Source organism: Motacilla alba, chromosome 1A (genome assembly GCF_015832195.1).
Source record: "Motacilla alba alba isolate MOTALB_02 chromosome 1A, Motacilla_alba_V1.0_pri, whole genome shotgun sequence".
NCBI classification, from domain to species: domain Eukaryota; kingdom Metazoa; phylum Chordata; class Aves; order Passeriformes; family Motacillidae; genus Motacilla; species Motacilla alba.
The window spans coordinates 69,945,660-69,970,403 of NC_052031.1; the positions used below are offsets into that span (position 1 = coordinate 69,945,660).

Here is a 24,744-nt window from a genome sequence, read left to right on the forward strand (position 1 = left end):
CTTTGGGCCTGTAAACCAAAGCTTAGAATTAAACACAGGATTCAATTTGAGACCTTGGAAAAAGTTTTCAAATTTAAGTGCTAGAAGTGAGAATGTGGATTTACAGTTTAAAGCAGAAACACATCAAATTAAGAAGAAGAAAGTTTAGAGTTTTAGAGGTTAAGATATAGAAAAAATAAAAGTAATTACAGAGGTAAACAAGGAGTTTAGAATGCTGTACTGTAAGTTTATGTGTCATAACATGATTGACTAAGAAACCCTACAGTTGACACTGTAACATGAGTCCATAAGATGAAATATTTAAGCATTAGGTCAAAAACATAAATATCCTTATTAACGGTGCTTTATTAATCAACAGATCCTTTAAAGGTCTTGTAACTAGGAGTCTTGTAATTTTCTAAACCATAAAGATGTGAGCCGAACTCCCCCTTCCTATCTACATAGAAGATAAGAACAATAAATCACATCATCAAAAGCAACTCAGAAATCCCATCTCTAACTCATTTAAAATCCCTTCCAAAATCTCCATACTGAATAATTAATTATTTCTGCACAAAAGCAGTGCAGTATTTAGAACTGCACCCCATTTTAAGAATTACCATATAGATATTTTTACATTGCTAAATCTGTTTTCCCTTTTCTTTCTAAATTAGACCTTGGAGAATATGAAATGAGACATCCTTTTTTCTCCATGAGAACTGAATTCACATCCTAGTTTCTCTACAGCAGCAAGACCCTGCACTCCAAACCTGCTAACACACTTCTGGTGCAGAAGTCAAAACCACAGGATTGTATCTAACCTTAGTTATGGTGCAGAATTCATCACAAAACCTGAAGATTAAGCTTTAGTTTACTGTTAGTCTACCCAGTGAAAATGCAATATAAGTTTATAGAACTAGAAGCAATTTAAAGAGTGTTCTTAAATTTATGTGAGCACACATTCTCTTGGAGTTTAATCCTCCAGTACTGGTGATTATTGCAAGAATACGCCTGACAGATTTTCCTTTCCTTGGCAGTTCAAAACATTTTTGCTATGCTGCAGCACCAATAATAAAATATCACATTTCTCATCAACAGGATATTGTAATTCATGAGATAAAGCCAACATTGAAATAGACCTGTTTAATGAAATTTTCCCCTATTCCAGTACATTGGAGCTTCCTGTCATGTTCAAAATAGAAAATGCAGAAGTCAAATCAGCAATGGATTGTGGCATTATGAACCTGTGGCATGTGTTAAACAGAGAATGATAAGAAGTCATTTACTTAAACCAGTGGTTTGGTAGGAATGAAAAAGACTTTAAGCAGTTCAAGTGACTCCTGATAATGATTCATGAAGAGGACATTATTACCTGTTCCTATGAGATAATATGAATGTAGAATGAACATTTGACATAATGCAAAAATCCTTATCACAGGTGGAAAACACACAAAATTGTTTTCATGCAAAAATTATTTGTTCCTTCACTGCTTTGATGATCTTTTTAAAATGGTCTGTAGCAAACAACACAAATAGGAATGAAGCAGCTGGTACAATGGCCCTGATATTTGCACTGCACATGTTTTTGGTGGGGTTACTTCTAAAGGGCTCGAGCCTGGCTCCATAGTCTCAAAACCAATTAATGGGTGGAATACATGAAGTGCTCCCAGAGTGCATCATCTATTTAATCTGACAGGAATCCCATCTGTGCTAGCTAAGATTGCTCTGCATCATGAACCAACATGCAGCAAGTAGGAGCAACTGGAAACCTTGTCTAGAAAAACCCCAAACAAACAAACAAAGCCCTGAAAGAGCAAAACATGACATGCACTCCTGCTTTGAACTAAGTGTTAATGTAGATGATTTTGTATTAATATACACAAGAAATCTGTTTTACCTTTAACAACAGAAATCAAACTTCAGAGTGTTCATATTGTCCTTTGCACACCATTGCCTTTTTTAACAGGGTAAGTATTTTCTGGGTATGGTTTTGGTATGTAGTTCACAGTTTGCTTTTTATGACCCAGCACATCATCCAGAAACAGCCCCAGATTTGGTGCTCTATGATGCTTATCATATTTTAATGCACTGAAGAAAGCTGTGCAGAGGATGCAACAAGAGGACCCTGAAAGTCTGAACCACAGACAACCCAGGACCTCTCAGTCCTCAGGTGATTCCTGGGCCACAATTTCAGAATACGTGGGTTTATAAGTGCAACTGAAATTAGGCACATTGAACAGTCAGCTTCAAATAGCAGCTTCCACATGATGAACCAAATTACATGATTGCACATAATGAGACTACTGCTAAATTTACCAAGCTTTATAGGCTACTAAGCAGGAAAATCTGATGTAACAACAGCAACAAGCAAATGAGAATACTCTGTATTTTATCATATTAGGAAAATTACTTTTGCAACACGAGTGAAGGGCAATGTTATTATGGATTCATACCTTCAAACATCAGCGCTGTGTTTTCACTTAATTTAATTTGACCTTAGAATAAGTTAAAAACATATGGAACAGTAGTTTTAATTTACCTGCTGGTTTCTTTGTATTGCAAGTTTTAAGGTGATTAAGCAAATGTGAGATTTTTTTGTCGTATTGTCTGAGACACAAACCTCTACTAAAACTGTTCACAGGGTTCATAGCTGCTTGGGGCCTCCCAGGGCACTGCTTTATGGTGCATTGATGCACAGTTTGTCTTTTTAATCAGGTGCAGTTATAGCCCTAACACTTCTTGAGAAATGGCAAGGATCATAAACTAAAAGCTATGCCTAGCAGCATGGGCTGAACAACGTCTTTCTGCAAACAACCCTGAATTTCTACCCAGTGTTTCATTTTAGCTTTGCTGAATTCAAGAGCAGAACTGTCAATAACATCCTTTGTACTGTTGTTTTATGAAACAGTATAAATTTAATGCATGTATGAAGAGAGATTTAAACTGACAGTTTCTTTTGGAAAGAAGCCCAAATGAGCTTGCAGTGAAACCATCTGAGCAGTACATAATCTTGATGTATGGTTTTCATGGGGAAGTGAAGGCATCTGAAGTTTAACACTGTGTACACTAAACTTTTTCCTCAGTCCTTTCATTAAGCACAAAAAGCCTTTTAATATTGACTCAAAATCAAAGCAGCACAGCAGAACCTGGGCTTGGGGAACAACCTGAGCAAAGGAATTCCTCAGTGTGATTCCTGCACCTGAAATGGATTTAAGTATTCCTAGAACCATGAGGCTAAGTCCCCTTCAGATCAGAGTATTTCATACAGAAATCATCTTGCAAAGCACCACAGCTGCCATGGCTATCCCAGATGTAAATAACTTCATATAGCAAAAGAAAGGTAGGAAATAGCCTGGCTCCAAAAAAGGTGAGCCATTCCATAATACACAGAGCAATACTATTTTTGTCCCCAAATCTCTGTATCACAAGCAGTTAACTGAAGTCAGGCCCACCACCAACTGCAGAACTAACAACATTCTAAATATTCATATGCAGCACCTTCCAAAAGCACCACCATTCAAGACGTAATTGACTTATAGATTAAAAGCAAAAGCTTTGTAAAACCAAAATGAGCACTGTGACTATGATTTGAAGGCATTTGAGGAAAACTGCACATCTTTTGTCTGTTATCCTGCCTCTTATTAAGATTCCTAGTGGGACTTTTAAACTGTATTTTTTTTCTTTGCTTCCTGGTTCTATTAGCTGTATTACAACCATAAGGTTTAATGTATTTTCCCATTCAAATGGGAAGATTTTAAAATGCATAAGGACACATTTATCACCAATTTTTCTTAAAATGAGTTACTTAATTGCATTTTATGCCATTTAAAAATGCATCTCAAAATGTATGAATTTTATGCCATTTGAAAAAATATCATATGCAAAAAAGCACTCAGTGCCAATGTTCCTATCTCCATGATTCACCTCACTCATTTGAATCTAAAGAGATATAATAGATCACACTTTATCAGCCTTGTTGCCTTCCTCTCAGCTCTTTCCCCTTGTCTGTGTTCTTAAAGTGGGCCACTCACAATGAATGCAACAAAAAAATCTATGCCTTAGATATTCAAAATCTGAACTGAATTCCACAGAGCCTGGGAAATACTATTGAAAACAGGCCTGAATCCCAAAGCTCTGGAATGCTGCCATTGGCTAGGAGATGATCAATGTGCTTGGATTTGAGGACACTGCTTTCATGCCACAGCAGCACTCCAGGCTGGGCATGGGCTGTCTAGGCTTTCTTCTCACATGCAGGTCACAGCTGCACTCAATCCATCACTGCCCAAATTTACAGAAATATCTCAGAAGTCCAAGAAAGATGGAATGAGAATATTTACAAGGGCATGACAGCACAAGGGGGAAAGGCTTCAAGGTGAAAGAGAGTAAACCTGTGAATAGGTGAGACCCCACACAAACTTTATGAACAAGAACTTTGGTCTACCTCATCAAAAATAAAGAAAAAACCAATTTTTTTTTCTACCAGAAAAAAAAAGTAGACAATGATTGAATCCCTTACAACAGAGCAATCTTCTATGGACAGTATAAATTTTGGCATGCAATGTCTCACCTCACTTCTTGCAAAAAAAAAAAGGCAGTCAAACTGTTATTTTTTTCCCTCCCCTAACAGACTCCGAATTTTATTAAGCTTAATGATAATTTCTGGCTTTATTTTTCACTTCCATATTTTGAAATGGTTGTTTTTATTCTACAGAAGCCTGATTTATGACTTACAATGTGAGGGGAGGAAGAGGGACTGCTCTGCTGAGAACTGAATAAATGCAGTACTGTGACATAACATGCTCATAATGGCTTTTTTGTATTGTCTTTGGGCCAGTTTAATACTGTGGCTCCAAAGATACTGTCAAAAGCAATGTGAAGAATTCAGTCATACAGTTCATAATTGCTGACATTGTTCCTACTTAATTACAAGTGGTTCTACTGGATAAAAAAGATGTCAGGTAATTAAGAGTCATCCATTGTCCAAGTGTATCTGCAAAGGGTTTAAGTAGGGATCCTCTCTTGTGAGGTTCTCATTGGAAAAGTACCTGAAGCATTTCTGATAAATTATCAGATCTAAAAATCTAAACTGATTTTTGCTATCGAATTAATGTGTCAGTCTGAAAGTCACACTTTAGTGTAAGTCTGAGCATCTTTTGCTTGTCATTTGACCAATTTTACATCTGAAAATTTTCCAAAATAATTTTTAAAAATTTGTTTAATTTGTTATTCTTGGCAGAACAGTCAATATTATCAATTTCCCTTTCCTATTTTAGTCTGAATCACTGCCAGGTTTTAGAAAAAGATCTGCAAGGACTTCAGAAACAATTGGGTTCCTGCAATTTTTTTTTTCCATCTTCTTTTAAAATTTATTAGGCTGCACATAAATTATTTACTACTCTATTGGTTGTCTGCAGTGAAGACAGCTGGAAAAACTGATAAAATGGAATTTCAATGTTTCTTTGCTTTTAAGTAAAATTCCAGTATCTATTACACACACCAAAAGCTGCCCAAAAAGAAGCAGGCTATAGAGTAGCCCGAGAGCTTTTTCATGAACCTGGCAGCAGACACATTTCTGCAGAAGAAACATGAAACCTTCATCCAAAATGACTCCCAGCCTTTGGAACCATTCCAAAGGAAAGCTGGGTACATCTGGGGAGCTTCATATGTAGAATCATCTTCTCCCACCTATCTTGTGGATGGATCTTGTAGATGTCTACACTTGAATTAGCTTCACCACCTCACTCTTAGTAAAGATCAAATCAGTGAAGTTCAAGGGACAACATTAAAAAAAACCAAGTTAGTCCTCTAGTTTTCACTTCCTAAGGAGGCATTTAGACTATTAAAGCCAGTAGAAGACAGCAATAATATAGTTATTGACACAGCACCCAAGCAGGGTCCGATCTGAGCCATTTTGATTTGCACAGGTGAGGCGTACCAAAATTAGTTGGTTTCTTTTCCCTTGGTTGCTTCAGAGGTTAAAATCAGAACTGGTCACAGAGCTCTTTATCACTCCTCTTTTCGTGCTTTATTTTTTACCATATTTTGTCATATTATTCCACACAAGATTGAGCCACAAAACAGATGTGACAAAATTGCCAAGCTGCATTTCAGTGTCACAGGCCAAACCAAAACCTACAGTAAGAAAAAACCCCATCATCCAAGTACAATTTTCACAGCAGCATACAAATTTTATGCACACTCCAAAAAGCGTGTATGGGATCTTCTGAAACAAAATTCTGTACCTGCCACACAGGGGCTTTCTCCTGTAACTAATGACATGTTTTGGTCATTCCTGTAGAGTGCTTTGATACATTTATAACATTTCCTACTGCATGCAAATGCCATATTCAAAAGGATATTTAAGTCTTTTTTTTTATTTTCACTGAGGCTCTGTTTTGTTTCAGATTTTTTGTTGTTTTTCTCAGTTGATATAAAACAACTGCTATCAGTTTATTTAAATAACTGTCTTGAATTTTCTTTCCCTGCATAAATCTTTTCATTTCATTTTATTTACTAAAGAAAAAGGAGACATGGATACACCAAACCAGTTCGTTCCAGTGCCTCACTGCAGTTGTATGCAGAAGGCATACTAATTTTCACAGACTATGAAAAGTGGGGGTTTTTTTCACAAAACCTCCTGTTCTTATGAGTCTGCATTTTCAGAAAATGGAAGGGAGTGCACAGCGATATCCAAAAAGCTATTTTGTGGAAACTCTGTACTTTTCAGTGAGCTTTCTTACTTGCCTTCCTCTGGAAATTAGGTTTACACAATTACATGTCTTGTCCTCAGCCCCAACAAATCTTGAGCCTGTTGGACCATTTCATCTTGCTTTAGCTGAGTGCCAGCCTGCTCCAAGTTAATATGTTCCAAGCAATTTAGAGAAAATTGCTGGCAAGGTACAGGAGAGAGACTGTTTTGGGTCCATCACTAAAGGGAAGTGAAGGAATAACTCAATTCTCATAATTACAAGATGCAGAGGCCTGGCAGGCAGTATTATATGTAGGTTTGAACAAAACCTAATATATTTTCTTTGCCCAGACAGAAAAAGTTATGGATGTTAAAGGAACTTGGAGGCAAATTTGCAGGTGTGGGGAGAAGAAGGGAAGTAAGAAGGGGAATAGGTGGTATAGGAGAAACCTAGGAGTCCTTTGAAGAGTTTTAGGGAAGTGGTAGAAGGGATCTGGAGGGATCACTTTTGTTCATGGGGTGTAAAATACAAATGCAGGGAGACAGGGAGGGTGTGTGAATTATAGAGACATGGGACAGACATAAAAAAATCAAAACTCTGTGTTAAATCAGTGGAAGGCCATCAGCAGAAGATTCACTGATACACTCACTTTGGGAGTTGCATTGTGGAGAGCAGCTATATTTCTGCCAAACATTTATCTGAAGCAGATCAGGGAATTAAGAATAGATCTAACATAGCTTGGAAATAATGTATGTGGAGAATTGTTTTTAATCAGCTTATTCCCATGTGAAAAATGAAGGGTTTTTAAGTGAAGATGCAAATGAAGTGACCAAGAGGGCAGATCTAACCACTTCCTGCATATTTTTAATTCTTCAGGAAGGGGCCCAAACCCCCTATGCACCAAAAGTCATATGTTTTGCATACTAATGTTTAGAATGACTTCTCATTAAAGTATACCCTGAGTAAACAATCAGTGTCGTAATTTTGAAAGACTTCAGCCCTGTCTGTGATCTAACAAATGGATATTCTTTGCAGAGGTAAGTGTGGAGATTTACAGGCCAGAAAGAAAACTGGTAAATTGCATTATGATAAGACTGGGAGATTAGTTCAATTTTAAATTAAGGACCTCTGGCTAGTGCTTCCTCAAAGCATGAAACAAACTTGCTAGTTTTTAATGGCAATGTAAGTGTAGATAGCAATGATAGCATACAGAGAATGCAGCACCCCAGGTAAATAACCCAGAAATTACACTAAGTGTGGATGAACCACAAGGACAGAACATAATCAAACCAATTCCACACAGTGTGGTAATGAGAAGATACTTGGATAGTCCAGCCCAAGCCCAAATCTGTACTGCAAATAAGCATTTATAAGGACACAGAAACAAGTAAAATTTATACTCAGTAGTAATTTTTGTAGTCCTTGTGGAGTTATGTAAAACTCTACCCCACTGTAACAGTCAGGGTGGAGAAGGTAACTTGTCACAGAAGATATATGGGGAGCTGAGAAAGGAACCAGGTGGAAAAGGAAGCCTGGAACGAGGGTGACATAAGCTCCAGGGCCCTACAGGCAGAGTGAAACCTCTGCCTGTCCTTGGATGAGTGTGTATTTTAGCATAACAAGGTGAATCCAAACCTTTCACCTCAAAACCAGGAGCCTACAGCAAAGTGCCCTGCTCACCACACAGCCTCCCTCAGGTGGCCTTGGCCAAGACTCAAAGACAGAATATATTTGTAGGTACAAAAAAACAAAAACAAAACCAAAACCAACTATTCTGCTCTACTTTACCTAGGGCAGAAGAAGATGTAGCAGGCAGACATAGAAAAATATTCTGTAACGAGAATCTTTCAAAGTGAAGAACAAAGAGATGAAGGTAAAATTGTCTCTAAGGCCATTAAAAAGGACAAAACGTTTACAGGTAAGAGGTTTTTCAAAGCCTGCTGGGTACAGAAGTCATGCCATGCTTATTTTTAACAAATTCAAAGTAATAACTTGCAATGAAGAGAAGCAGAAGTTATCGTTATTTTGTTGCTAAGGAAACTAATATGTTTTGCACTGGGAATTAAGATGCTAAATGTATGTTGCATTTCTATAAAGACTGGAGGTCCTCAGCAGCTCCCAGCTGGACCTGGGTGTGGTGCTGACCAGGAATGTTTGTGTTTCCTTGTGTAGCATATCTTGTTCTGGGGATTTTTGGCACAACTGTCAATGGCTGTGCTCACATCTCCTGCACCTGTGCTACTCAAGTCACAGAAAACCACTGAAAACCCAGGGACTCTTCAGAAGAAACTTCCATGGCTGATTAATGGAAGCTTAAAAATGCTGAATTAACGCTTTGCTTAATATCCAATTCAAAACGTTTTTTAAGAAATTAATAAAATACAATAAATTGAATATCTGGGATAAGAGACAGCTATTCAACACAAAGCGATATTTACAATTACCAGGGATGAAAAACTGATGGGAGATGTGGATTGAAGGAAAATTTTATATAACAAAAAACTGAAATAATGCCACTAGGGGGGAAATATGCAACCTATATAACACCAAAATACTATAGGAAGCAAGAAACTCTTGTATTTGTAAAGCCTAGAATGCAATAGTCTCTGCAAGGATACGTACCCATTTGGCACCCTAAATTCCAGAACTCTTGAGGATTATAATTTGAAGAGCTCGCTCTTGCTCCCCTGGGGTAAATTCTTGTAATAAATCTTGTAGTATGTGAAACAAACTGTTTAGCTGATAAACAAAAGGATAAAATCTTGGTAAGAAAACCTTTGTTATTAAAGAGGTCTTATTGGAATAAATAATAAAAATGCAGTCATTTGATCCAGCAATTTTTATACACAATATTATATCAATATATTCTATTTTAACATTAATACATGGACCACTGTGAGCTACGCCTAAAATCTTGTTTTGAAACCTTAATATTTTCTGTGTATTTGAATCTGATAGTATTTCTGTATATAGTGCAGACTTTTGTAAGAAGTTCATTTACCAAAAATCACTCCTTCACTGAAATATTCTGTTTCTTCACCTTTTTACAGTGTAATTATAGGATTTCTAAAGCCCACTGTGTTCTCATGGAAAACTGACACAGAACAGGAAACTGCAAAAAGTTTTCTCATTCTATAGCAGCTCAAAATGAAAAAAAAAAAAAAAACCAAAACAAATCTCTAGATGATCTTGGCTTGTTTGCTGTTAGGAGATTTAAATAAAATTACTAAATAATATTGAGACCAGGGAGGAGCATACTTTTAAAAGCCACTTAAATTATTCTTATGTAAGCTCAGAAAATGTTAACTATTCATGAACATTGTTTTTCCTTCTGCTGGCTGTGTTCCCTCCTTTCTCATATGTAGGCATAGACTACACAGATGGGAAGCTTAAGATGACTTCTATCTACACCATTCCTTCTTAATTATTCAGCAAAAATCTACATATCCAGGGTCATCTCTCTGATCTATTCCATTCTCCTCTCATCTCATCATTTTTTGTTTGTTTAAGGTTTTTGTTTGGTTGATTTTGGTTTGGTTTGCTGTTCGAGGGTGGTTTTTTTGAGGGGGGGTGGAGTTTATAGAATACTTTTATATTCCCTAGAGTGCCAGAGGAACAGAGAGGACTCTCTGTGGATGGCTGGAAAATCCTACTTTTTGATGCCGTTCAGCATCATTCACCTCACCAGGCACTGAAGCACCTCCACAAAGTGGGTGGGTGGCAGCAGGGCTGGCCCCGAGTGAATGGGCATGTGGCAGGCGTCATTGTCATTGTCACAGTCGGTGATCTCTGCTCTCCACATCCCCCCAGAGCCCTGGGCAGGCAGCTGGAGTTAGAACAGGCAGAGGCTGCACTGTTCTGCCTGCACCAAATGGAGACGCTCCAAGCCAGAATGAGTTCGGAATAATCCAGCTTGGCTGGGATGAAAGGTGTGCTCCAGTGGAGCAAACTGTCTGCTCTGGGCTTCATCCATCCCTTTCATGAGGACTCTTATCTGCAGCTCTCACCAAAGCCAGGGGACTGCCAAGCCAACTCCACTTTCTCAGCCCAGATTTTGGGAAGGGGGAAGGGGGAGGTGTCACGTTTCTATTTTCTGAAAAATCCCTTTGCCCAGGATTTTTCTCTTGGGAAGCTGAGAAGCCTCGGAGAAAAAGGAAAACAATAATCATCTCATTTGCTTCTCCTGTGTGTTTTACTGCTTTGGAATGTGGTTGGAGATTGTTTATCCAACAGGTGATTGTTTCATTGAGTTTCTGCTGTGAGTTATTTTAACTCAATGGCCAGCTGGGCTAAGCTGTGTCAGGGCTCTGGAGGGAGTCACGAGTTTTCATTATTATCTTTTCAGCCTTCTGTAAGTATCCTTTAGTATTCTTTAGTATAGTTTAGTATAGCATTCTTTAATATAATATAATATCATAAAATAATAAATTAGCCTTCTGAGAACATGGAGTCAGTTTGATCATTCCTTCCTTCATTGGGGCACCCCACAAATACAATAGGGAGGAGTGAAATTTATTCCACGCTTTTTCAAGTAGTGACTGAAACTCCTAAATGATTTGATGCAGAAAACAATGAATCAAAAGGCAGACATACATTTTGTAGACTGTTAATATTTGTTCTTATAAAAATACACTGAATTAAAACAAATTTGAATTTCAATTTTCCCCACAAAACCAACAGAAATTTAAAAAAATGCAATGCAAAGGACATTTCTAAAACAGTATTATACAAAGAACCAAATAAAATCAGACAGCAGTTGTTTCATAAAATTTTAACCCTTCCAATGCTTAAGCAGTGAACCATAGCAACAATGTAACTTTTAACTGATTAACTGGACAGAAATTACCTGAAACTTTTGCAAGTCTTCGTGCGTGAGACTCTTTGATGGAATTATTTTCGTAGCACTGCTGATGCTGCTGGGAATACTCAAAGCTCACAAACTTCTGAGATTTGGTATAAACCACAAGGTCTGACAATGCAAGGGCAATCTTTCTCCTCCTCACCTAATAATCATCAGATGTATAATGGAATAAAAAAGTCACAATAATGCATATTTCATTATTATTAATATTAATAATTCACATAAAGAATCTTTTTGGATGCATAAAGCATGAGAAAATATGTCACAGTTAATGAATTTAATAAATATGACCTTTAATAGTGAGATTTGATCCATGAGAGAAAATTGAGGTTATTTTGTGCATGTTCATCATAATAATCATAGGGTGAGTGGAGAGATGCTTCCTAGCAGAATGTTCTTCTGCATATCTTTACAGTTTTCCTGCTACTGAGACTGGTTTGCAATAACATCATTTTTCATGGCTTTTAACATTACTCCTTAAAAATATACCTCCAGCTTTCTATTTGCAAATATATGAAGTACTAGAAAAGACCAACAGCATAAACTCATCTATAAGGTGTAAAATAACAGGAAAATATTACACTGTGCCAAGCAAATTAGTCAAAGGCATATTCCTCTAAGCATTGCTGTGAAGTCAGAAAAACTCTTTTCTTCCTGATTAAGGTCTAAAGCTCTCTCACCAAAATCTAAATTTAGTCTTGCTTCATTACCAAAACAAGCAAAAATGACTGAAATTTTACCAGGATCTTCTCTCTTACAATGAAGCACTACATGACCACTTCATCTTCCATAGCACAACTTGTGAGCTAATTGGGGGCAGTAGCCAGCAGAGAGCTGCTGATGCTAATCATGTTTACATTCCATTAAAGCTTTTGAAGGCAAATTCTCATCTGACAAAATAATAGAGATTGCCTCCTCATAGCTTTTAAGCTATGCAAAGTTCAAGAGCATTAATTATTCTGGGGCTGTGTCCCACGAGGAGCCATAGGAGTCTACTGCCATGGAAATCCTGAAAAATGCAACTCTCTGGAGGCAGGCAAAGCCAGCAGCATCACTGGGGCATCTTCTGCAGATTCAAATGCACTCCCACCCTCTCAAAAGTGGGATATCAAGGCAAATACTCCAACAGAGTAGGACCCTGGAAACCACATTCTCTTCTGCCTGTGAAACATCAGCAGATACTTTTTGTTGCTGCTGTTTGAGTATGTGGAATACATTCTCGTCTGTAACATGCTCCTACCAATAAACTTGGAACCTTTTGCCTAGAAAGTTGGCATTTCCCGTTCAAAGAACACTCCATCCTTCCTCAGAATTTTTCCTTGCTGTCTCTCCATGTCAGATGGAATGAGAAAGAAGCAAAAACTTTCACCATCAAATTATACCAGAAAAAGAGAGACAGTTTCTCAGCAAGAACACTGGTTTTTGAGGAGCCTTGCCAGTTTAGCCTCATTCAGGTAATCAGAGCATGATGTGCAAGAGTGACTGGATACTTCAGGTGCTGCCTGACATCTTAAAAAAGTTGAACCCTGATGAAACAACAGATTTTCCATGGTAGAGAATTATACCTGGTTAAAAAAATAAGTTCAATTTGACTTTTGAAAAGGAGATTACACCAAATTTTTACACTTCTTTCAGAAATAGTGCTTAATGTTAAGTCTCTGCATGATAAATGTTAAAATATGTCTTCAGGTGCTCAAAAATGTTTCAGCACAACCAAGAATGTGCACCTAATTTAATGCAAAAAATCATAGAAAGGAGAAAATAGGAGAATCTATCTGTCTTAAAAATAGACTGGTATACTTGGGGAAGAAATAGTTAAATCTGCCTGTTGTCACTAGAAACTGCTATAAATGTTCTCTGTACATAGCTCCAGAGTGCCATGGCACCAACAAAACACTTGGGTAACTTCATCTTAAATCTGCTGTGGTACTGAGCACCTGGGACAAGCACAGAAAGAGGAAAATGGGGTTGAAGTTCAAGACGGGCGCACAGGGAGGGCTTGCTTTTTAATTGGATACTAAAATGTGCTCCAGTCTCACTTTTCTTATAAGAATAGAAAAACTCTGAAACCTGCAGCTAAAACATGTAATTTCCAAATGCACTGATCTTAGTAATTTCAAAGCTTCCCTTTTAAATTTAGTCTCTATTTTAAGATAATATAGTCCTTCTTTAAAAAAAAAAAAAATCTATGTGTTCTCTATATTCAATTGAAGCAAAAGCTACCTTGGGTTTTTTTTGAGGTGAGGGTGAAGACCTATGATCTGCTTTTCTTTTGGCAGAACTCCTGGATCGAGAAGGTGGCATATCCTCCATGTCCTCGTCCTCAGAGTCAGTCTCCGAGTCAGACACTTCCACTGCCTCACCAGTATAGTCCTCCTCCATCCTGAGCATGCTTTGCTCAAGTGTTCCAACTTTTTTATTTTTTACCAGAACTTTGTTTTTTAATGCCTGTAGAAAAGAGGTTTAACAGTAGTAACTAGAATTAGGTAGGTTTTTTTCATCTCTTGGTATTATTTAATTCATCTTCGAAGTTGTTTATCAAGTATAAAGAAGCAAAATAGATATGAGTGAAGCAGAAGCCAAAGCCAAATAAACCAAACAGAATCTGGGCATCAAATTACACAACAGAATGTGACTGTCTAACCCCATGACAGGAAAAAAGGCTCTCCACCACAGGTACACAGATCTGAAACTATGAAAAGATAACAGTAGGAAATTAAGTGAGAAGCAGAGATGATAGCCAGGCAAGATGTAAAAGATATATATTTTTACTATGCCTAAATGTCCTTATATATATATTTATTTATTTATTTATTTATTTATTTATTTATTTATACACTATACACACTTAAAGACATGTTTGATGTTAATTTGGAATGTTTTGATCTATCATTGAGGCTGCAGGAAATTAGTTATTTGATTGTTTTTTCCCTATCTGTCTTGTGTACCAAATTAAAAGTTTTGTTTATAACTTGTGTTCTTTCACAGTAGATCCTTATGCTGATCTTACCTGGTCAGGTAAGAAAAACAAACAGTTTGGTGATTTTGCCTAAGCAGTTTCTCTATTTATGAATGGACATGTATCAGCCTCCATAATATATAATGTAAAGGGGGGAAAGCATCTCTGAATTATATTGATTCTAATAACATGGCTTTCTCTATGCAACAGAATCTTATGAGTATGTATTTCACTTTGATTTACAAAATTATATTAATAATAAAGCTGCTATTATGTAGCAGACACTCGACTCTACATCTGGACACAGGAGCTGCCAGTGAGTAACAGGTCTTACTATGGCTCTTGAACAAAGTGATCCTCAAAAATATTCCTTAAACTTCCTATGCTGTAGTGAAAAGGGAGATTACACTTCTGGGAGTGTGGCAGGAACAGGGAAATAATTTCACAATAAATGAAAGGTAACTGAAATGCTGTAGTTTAAAGTATCCATTAAGTAAATATGAAACGTGTGGATGATGGAAACAAGGGAAATAAGGGAAATAAACCCAAAGTTTTATCATGGAAACCAGAGCCATAGGCAAGGACAGACATTCCATTCATTTCCATTGCAAGCTCCATTGTCCATAATCCCCTTAACACTTCAGATCTCGTGCTGGTGGTTTGCCAGGGTGCCAGTGGAGTGAGACATCCAATGCCCAATATCTATCAATGCCATGCTGCTGGAAGGTTTGATCAGTCTCTCTGCACTGGTGACTCAGAATGAGGAAGCCCTTTAACATTTCCTTCATTTCTTAGTGGTGCACTCTTTCTTTTTTCCTGTGATATTTTCCGAAGAGTTTTAATATAATTAATGCTACCCATATTTTTTAAGAGTTCTGAATTTTCCTTTGTATGTTCACATTTCCTGATATTTAAAAGCAATTCTATCCACTTTTGATCTTGTATTTTGTTATTCACAGGAAGATTTAATACTACAAATGAAAAAAAATAAAAAGACCTGGTACACCAGGGGACAAAAAACTTTTTATGGTCACATTACTGACTCCTATATGAAAACTTCTTTAAATAAAAAAGACCATAGAATGAGTGTGTGTAATTATATAAAAGTGGGTCATGATGTTTCAAGTCAGTCTCTCTCAGTTGTTTACAAGCTGTTAGCAAAAACGTAAACACCCTGAGGTAGGAGGAGTTTTTTGAGGGTTTTTTGGGTTTTTTTCTACAATGATAACATTTTAAAATCACAGCTCTTTTTAGAAAGAGTTATAAAAAATACTCCAGCAATATGAAAATTTGCTATTTTCTGGCCAGAAGCAAATTGCAATAATAGTTACCCCAAATTGCAATAATAGTTACCCCAAATCATTGAAAGTGAAACATAGAGTGAAAAAATGACATACCAAGGATTTTGTCTGAACTTCAAACATCTTCAAAAAAACTTACAACAAAGGTATGGTTACAAAATCAGTGACTGTGAAAACTGAGTTCTTTAATTGGTTATCAGCACTGCTAAGCATGTGACACCTTTTTCTCTATGTGTCCGAGTCTTCCAAGAAAGCTGAGAAGCCTTTTAACGAGCTGAAACTCTGAGCATTCACTAAAACTTCTCCTTTCTAGTTTTATTATGAAAGGCAAAATATGTTGAAAATACATTTGCTGTTTACTTCTACATAAACTGTAAGCATACTAAAAAATTTAAGCATGTGAAACATAATAGGTCTTCCCTAGAGCATAGTGGGACTTCAAGGCTGGCACAAGCAAAAGCCTCAAAGTACAATCAACTGGAACAAATATTTACATAATTAAATGAACAAAACTTTTTTTTTTTGGTACATTCTGGTTGAAGTGATGTACAACACAAATTAGCTGAAGCAATGCCAAGTTTCCAAGACAAAAATCATAAGCACTTTGGATCAAGCAAATCCACCTATTGATCACTGTGGTTATGTAATGCAAAAGTTCAGTCCCTAGAAATGTAAGGAACAAACCCTGGATTTGAGATAGAAGTATTTAAAAAAGAATAGCTTCTCCTGTTTAAATTTAGCTTGTTGTTCTCCCTTCTCCCCTCCTGACTAGCTGTAGGTGCTTAGTTAGAGGAATATCAAATCCTGAAAATCTTGCTAAATAACAAGGTTAAAAATCTCTTCTGAGTTTTACATAATGTTCTATTTCAAGAGTTGTGTTGCTGCCTTAAATACTGATATAGGGTGAAGATGCAACACCTCCTGTGAAGTCTAACACAGGGAGAGGTTTTGAGACAATGACAAGATTTGTTAAGTACAACTGTAAAAAAAACCCAACACCAGCTATCTTTAACAATTCAAGAGAATCGCACTTAGTGAAGTGTGAATGGATGTCTTTGTGGCAGCCTTACAAATCACAATTATCAAGATACTCTAAATCAATACTACCAGCAATGTCTGAGCTCTGGGCAAACTGATATTAATTATATCAGGAGCAGCATTTTAGCTACCTCATAACAACATTTATCCAATGAGAAGCGCCCTACCCTGAAAATTCCACTTCTGAGTTGTGCTCTGTAGTAAACTTCAGGCAAGTCAAGTCCAAGGCTAAACAGCTGGGCTGCAGCTGAGATGATATTCTACAAAGGCAGCTAAATCTCTGGATGGATTGGAAAGAAATCCAAAGGATGATTGTGGAGAAAGATGGTTGCAGGTTGGCCAGGATATTAAAACAGTGTGCTCAGAGTCCTCATGGCACAGGATTCCTTCCCATGGCACAGATTCCTTACCAAAGCTCAGTGTTCCAAGAAGATATCTCGCCGAACAAACAACCTGATTTTTATACACCAAATAAACCATCGACCCAAGACCTACTGGGTGATGATATAAAATATGGCAATGTCTTGCTTTTAGTTGCCTCCTGAAGTTGCTTTACACTTCAGGGAAGCTATTAACAACAGATAATGGCTGTCAAATGTTTACCACATTTCTGGGAAAACCGTGTTCCCTCAAGAAAAGTGCAATCCCTAAAAACAGTGAAGGAATTAGATGAGTCTTCTGTAAGTGCTCAGTACAGCCTAGAGATTCCAGAAATTTTATGAGCAACAATACTGATTTTTTTTTTTTTTATTTTTGAGGTCATCACCAAGACATACCACATTCTCATATCTTTCTTCTTATTTTTGTAAGGAAGATACCACAGACTGATTGAAAGGCAAAAGAGTGCTTACAAATGTTTTGATTTGCTAAGAAGCAAAGATATTTCTGATGCAAAGATTTGGTCAAGACATTTGCCTATTTGTGATCGCCAAAATAAATAGGTATTCCACTCATAACTGAAGCAAGAGAATTAGATATGCTAAAGCAAGCTTGATCTTGAATTTCTCTGTGAAAACACTCACTGTGTAGAGAAAGCTCCTTTGTATACAGAGTAGATAAAGATGAAGAAAAATGGGAAGAATGAGTCCTGGTTTATGGGATTAGCTGGTTTTCCCCATAATAGCAGAATTTAAAATGTCCATAGCCCATAAAGTTGTGTTGGAGACCTTCTATTGATCTTTCTCAAGGAGATCATTAAATAGATTCCTTTTATGTGGACACCACAGGTTTAACAACCATAGGGAAGCCTTGGCAATCCTGGCCAGAAATGCTTGTGAACCACCACAGCACAGTAATTGATCTTGCAGCTGTGTGGTAAACATTAAAGACAACTTGTAAAATCACAGTAGCTGCCACTTCACATTCAGTTAATCACACATCAGTTCCAACTTTGTGACAGGAAACCTGCAAATAATAAAAGTTCCCTAGCTATCTGATATATCTATCCTGTCAGCAGTGTAAGGCAGTTCAATGCACCACAATGCAAAATAATTGAGGAGAAACCTTCATCAAAGCAATGTGTTTCCGTTCTTTTCTGTGTTACATTGGATGCCTACATGTTTCTTTCAATTGCTGACAAATTTCTTAGAGAGGAAGGACTCAGCAGGGTAAGTAAAACCTTATCTCTTCCAACATATATTTTAACACAAATTTTTGATATTTTCTAAGTTCATCTATGAATTGCTGCGTAAGACACTTCATTCCTTCACTTTCTATCAGCACATCACCAGGAGTGCTGGTGCAACCAGCAGGGATGTCTGGCACCAGTCAGTGATGTCACATCTAATTTAGTGCAGGAACTGACTCAAAGGACCTGATATTCCAGTGAATATTAGAGGAAGTCCATGAAGTCTCTTCAGAAGCACCATGATGGCCAAGACTGGGGGCAGAGAATTTTATCAGGTCTGTGGCTTTGGGTGGCAAAACATCTGCTCTGGAAAGGGGTAGAATAGACAGGTGAAGCTTAAGGGCAGCCTCAGTTTCTCATGGGATAAGGTATGTGTGAAAAAAAGAGCAAAAGTCTTCTTTTTCCTCCATATGTAGAGGAAGAATTGTGTGTTGAGACATTACAGAATACAGGAATTGCAGAGAATTAACAATATCAATATAGTCCGCTGGAAATGTGAATATATTACTGAGGGCAAAGAATTAAAAAACCTTCATTCCTGAAATTTTCTGGGGTTTGTTTTTCAGATGAAGCAAGTGTTGGGAAAAGCAGAGAGAAAAAGTATTCAGTGATCCTCCATTTTTATTTTCTGGTCCTTCATGTGATTTTCACTTAGAATTACAATGGTAGGAGACTTCATTGCAAGGTGGTCCAAGGAACCACCTAAGAGTGGGTTTGTTCCTCATTTTAGCCTCCTTCCACACACACAGTTATCTCAGTGGACAAAGGTAGAGTTCAAGATATACTTAAAGAAGGAAGCAGAAGATTGACCCTATAGGAGAAGAGAAAATAATTTCCATGGAAGCCTCCAAAACCTAAAAGGAACCTGTAATTGGGAAATGTTTCTCTGAAGTGTTGTGAGAAACTGTGTGGTTTCCCACTTCATGTACACACAAGAGAACCATTTAATTCTCATGTTGAAGAACACTGAGGTGGCTTTTTCCCTATTCTTGCTCATGCTCCATCTTGAAAAAAGTGAAGCAGTAAATTGTAAAGGAGACAGCTTTTTTTTTTTTCACACTAACTGAGAATCCTTCCCACAAAGAGCATTTTAAATTCATCATTTATGATTCTCTAACATCTCCTTTGCACGGCTTAAGCAAAGCAGTCTGAAGACTAAATTCAGAATTTGGCTTTCTAAAATCATAATAAATTTACCCAGGCCTTGAAAATGCTTTTTCACAAGGTCCCAAGCTTTGAAGATATGATGTCACTAAACTCCTTTTGAACATAGACCAAAAGCTGTTCTTCAAAAAGATGCCAGCCAAAAGTCAAGCTTACTACTGAATTCACAAATTCTGTCCTAGCTACATATTTCCATTGCTAGGTAAAATTCCTACTGATTTTTCTCACATGCTTGATCAGAACATCCAGGAGAAATGGAGATGACCCTAATTTATGTTCATTCTCAAGATAATAATTTATGAAATTCAATCTTTTGCAACCAGCTGAGGACAGTGGTGTTATTTAGGTAATCCTTACACTATTTCCCAGATGGGAAATATGTCTCACAATACTTTAATATGCTAAAAGTTCAGGAGAATTAATCTCACCTGACAGCATTTCCATATTTATAGACCTAGCAATCCATTTTCAGGCAAAACTCTACAGAGCTCACTCATGAAAACTCTAAGCTATAGAAATATAAAGTATGAATTCCCTATATCACAGTAACCATATGGTAAGGAACATATAGGATAGAAAGTAATATTTTTAAGTCATTCAGTGATTCCATATTCACTGATTTTGTGCTTGCTTCAGAGGATGTATGACCCTTGGACATCTCCTAAACTAATCTAGCCATGCTTTTGGAAGCTTTATAACAAACCCTCCTGTTTGATATAGTTTATATTTTTACCTAATTGAACAGTTTTTAAGGCTTCAAAATTATATTAGACATGGTGATGTAAAAAAAAATATAATAAAATATGATTTTTAAAAGGCTGAGAAATGTGAATATTAAATAAATTTATAACATTGTTATGAAAATATAAGAATATGGTAATACTTTTTAACACATCTTCTGGACAGATTGCTTCAAAAATATTTTTCCTTGACAAATCCTTTGAAAATTACAACCTTTTGTGTGTTGTATTTCCTTATGAGAGTGCTTCCTCCCCACATTTTCATTTGCATTCTTTTTAGCTACTGTAAAAAAAAAAGTGTAAAATATAGCTATCACTAGCAACAGTGACAAGCCTAAATAAGTATTTTGTATGTGTGCATGTATTTGTGCTGCAAGAGATTTAAAAAAAAATATTCTCCTTGAAAGCAAATTATGTGCAAACACTGGAACAATGGAAATTTATTATTTTTAGCTTGCAATAAAATTTTCAACACCCATCTAATTGCCTTTTCCGAATTCATATCCCAGGGGTCTCAGGCCACCAGCTGAGGAACACTGTGTTACTGGGGAGTAACACACTGAGAAAGGGAATGGCTTTGCAGTAGCAGAACACCAAGAAAAAGCTTCATCATCACTGTTACTGACAAAAAAATGCTGGTTCAGGTTTCCATTTTAATAACATGTTTAAATATCAGGAATTTCCTTCAATTCAAGCAACAAGAAATAAATCAGCAGATAACAGATACACCAACACGTGACATCTTTCCATGGAGATTTTTGTGCTCTTTAAAATTTTTTGCTACTAACTGAAGTCTATTTCTGACACCAGATGTGATCCATAAATTCCGTTCCAGAGGATTAAAAACAAAATAATGGAGAACCCCACAATTTTTCCCTCTCTTTTACAGAGCAAAATGAAAACTTATTACCTCAGGAGAAGGCAGATGTGCCATCTCTACCTCACCACCAAGTGGTGCAGAAAGAAGTTTGTCACCTAGAATGATTTTCAAGCAGCTTGCCATCACTTCTTGCTGTTTAGGGCTGCAGTGGTTCTCCAAAGACAGCACAAGTGGATAGTCAGATGCCTGGAAACAAAATTTTGGGATTTTATTATTAATAAATAAAAATAAGAATAATAGCTTTTCCAAAATATCTTACAAGAGTCCCCTTGGCAATCTGTATTTACCTTCATTTTCAAAGCATTCAGAATGTAGATCAGTTTTTCAGCTTAGGAAGACAATAAAAAAGCTCACATTTGTGGAAAAGAGAAAGCACAATTGCAGAAGAAAAAATTGCACCTTCAGAAAGTTAATGCAGAGCTAGACACAGGCAGAGGTGTAAAAAGAACTGTTTTGTTTTGGTTTTAAAAGGTAAATTAGATTCTAAAATTAAAATTGACAACATTAAGCAGGATGAAATGTCTTCTGCTTTAGTTCAAGATAGATTTTTTGGATTACTTTTCAAGCTGATAGTCTTCCCAAAGCTTGTTCAGAAATTATTGCCTTTATATGAAGAAGCTATATATATTTTTTATTTTTCATAATATCACAAACTTTCTTGGGACAGTCTACACTTTACTCATCACAGTACTCAAGCAAGAGTAACTGAGTAAAAACTAAAGGTAAAAGGTGAAAAGGGGAAATTGAGTAAAAATTAGAGAATAACTCAAAAGAAACACATCCATTTAAACATATAAATAAATCTCATAAGTTGCCAGTAATACTGGTGGCTACCAAAACCAAAAAAGTTTGAATGAAATCTTTGAAATCTTAGGACCTAAATTTTCAATAAGCAAAACACCATTTTATTTTTTCCTGTCTTTACATTTGTCCCATGAGCATTTGCTATTGACTGTTAAGCAAAGCTCAGCCTGCATGGACAGCTGGTACCAACCATTACTTATTGTGATTTTATCATCTCATTGGCACTTGGGCTTGAGAAATGAAGTTTGCATTAGAGTTAAGCACAAGATGTTGTGTGTTAGCAAGAATAGGAGAGTTATAGCCAATGAGTTTTGAAAAAACAGTGGAATAAAATCATGGTTTTAATTTCACTTTTAAAATCAGAGACTAATTAAATTGTATATAGAAAAGAGAAGAGAAAAAATACAGCTTTGATTAACACTGAGAAGGCTGATAACATATATGTATAAAAATCCACATAAATTTATGATCATGGATGTAAAAATTCACACACATAATGCTGGCCTGATTCTGAGATTTATTTTAATAGTCGTTCAGCATTTCCTTTGAGCAGGAGTTTTGCCAAAAGCCTATACAAAAGTCTGAGACAGTGCCAAAAACTCTCCAGATTTCAGTGTTTTTCCAGAGATAGGCAGAAGGTAACATTGCCCTGATGAGTCACCTGACCAAAAAAACCAGTAGCTGCTAACATTTATCAGGGTCAACATTCAAAATAAAAAGAGAGGAAATGGAAAACAAAGTCTCAAACTCTTCCATTATCTAATATTTTTGTCTATTTCATAAATTCACATGTAGGATATAAGACGAACTGATAGCAGCAGAAGAATAAGTGACACAAAAACTGTTAAAAGATATAAAGGAGCAGGAAAACGTCAGACCAATTCTGAACTAGCTCTTCAGTTTATATTCAATCTTTGTTTAAATAATCTCAGGTGAGAATTATACCTAAGAAGCTAAGATCACCTGAATTCTTTGCACTAAGTTTGGTGTATATTCATTATCAGGAAAAATGATTATGATTCCTTTAAAAAGTTTTTAGAGTACATTAAGAACAAATAGCACAATTGCTCTGTAATGAATTTTAACAATGCCAATTACCCCAGGCTCCGTTTCATTTTTTTTTTTACCCTGGAGAATCTCTAAGAGCCACGTCCCTGACTTAGTTAAAGCCACCATTCTAACCAGCTTATTTCTGCATACATATATCTATACATACCTTAAATGCATACTTGTCAATCACGTGAACTACAGAACGAAATGGGATTCTGCTTGTTAAAGTGCGACCATGATACACAATAGGTTCATTGTTGTTGCCATCCCAGCAGTCAATCTCCAGGCAACGACATCCTTTTAAGAGAGCCCTTCAGAAGAACAAGAGAAATCATTTTACGGCCAAAAGAAAGAGAGCACACTTTTTTATACAAGTTGCTGTTTTTCTGATTGCAAGCACAATGATCAGTTACAGAAAAACCACCCCATTTTCATCATAAATAAAAAAGAAATCCCACAGAATTGTACATATAGGAGACAGACATACTTCCTGTTGTTTATTTTAGGTGTGTTATGTAATAAACTTTGTTAGAGCATTAAAGAATATGGGATCATCTGAATGATCTTCTTTAAAAGACTAAAAACAAGGGTCATAGATTTCAATAAAGGAATTTTGGAATAAAGGCAAATTTCCACTTAAAATAAAAGAAAAAATATTTTAGATGGTCTTTTGTATTACTCTTCCAAACTTGCTTGCAATTCTGAGAATGCCTGTATTTAAAAATCCATTGCACTTAGAGTATCAGGTTGCACTTGGTCTTTACATAAATCAGTTATTCTCCCCAGCCCATATTCCTAAGAGGGAGTGCTAAAGTTTCTCAGGCACCTTGACTTTCCTAGTTTAATTTTAATATGTTCGTGGCATCCCTTAAATTCTTAGGTTCCTAATATTTGACTTGAAACTAACTGAAACATTCCTTATAAACTTCTTTACTCAATTACCAATCTGTCTTTTACACGCTGCTTTTCACACATATGTCAAACATGCCTCTAGCTGATTTTAGAATTTTCCTCACACAAATAGTAGATAAAGAGGAAAAGAGAGGGGACTATACCCTCTTTGCAATTACTTTCAGCAATGCAGCATTAACATAATGGAATTTTAAATACTGTTGGAAATTCAGCATTGCTTCTGATGGTTGCAAGTCACTACAGAACATTAAGAGAGCAACCAAAAGAAAAAAAAAAAGAGTTCAGATAGATGATGGTTCCAAATGCATTCTCCTCACTAAAGCAGTACAAATAATAGGAATTCTGGACACAGCTCTTCCTAATTCTTAATATATCCTGCCCTCAGTGTTGCCTTTATTACACAATCCCTTTCCATCTTCCCTGCCATCCTGGTCCTCATCCTCCTGGAGTCACACACTGCAGAGGTTCCTCCCCTGCTGGCTACCTGAATGCCCACGTTTTGTTGTTTTTGTTGTTTCTAAACTGCCCACATGCACTGACCACAATTGTCCTTGACACAGACAGACTCCAACACACATCCTCTATATTGAACAGATTAGAGCTTGCCCAGGAATTTTACCTTTCTTTCAGGGAGTTATTTATTTTTGCACGGTGTGTTGAGATTAAAAACTGATTTAATCATGTACTGTACACCATACTATAGATTTCATTTGCTGCAAGGTTGACTTTCTGAGGTCTAA

At 36.6% G+C, this 24,744-nt stretch overlaps 1 protein-coding gene across 1 annotated transcript in view; it reads right to left on the minus strand.

Moving 5' to 3' along the window:
* PLCZ1 (phospholipase C zeta 1) overlaps positions 1 to 24,744 on the minus strand; it is a 46,573-nt gene that overhangs the window by 10,164 nt on the left and 11,665 nt on the right. Inside the window, exons 5-9 of the mRNA XM_038154935.1 lie at positions 23,259 to 23,403; positions 21,269 to 21,424; positions 13,753 to 13,977; positions 11,515 to 11,671; positions 9,291 to 9,407 (exon numbers count right to left, since the gene is read on the minus strand). Coding sequence (XP_038010863.1) covers positions 9,291 to 9,407; positions 11,515 to 11,671; positions 13,753 to 13,977; positions 21,269 to 21,424; positions 23,259 to 23,403 — 800 coding nt within the window. The remainder of the gene's footprint in view (positions 1 to 9,290; positions 9,408 to 11,514; positions 11,672 to 13,752; positions 13,978 to 21,268; positions 21,425 to 23,258; positions 23,404 to 24,744) is intronic.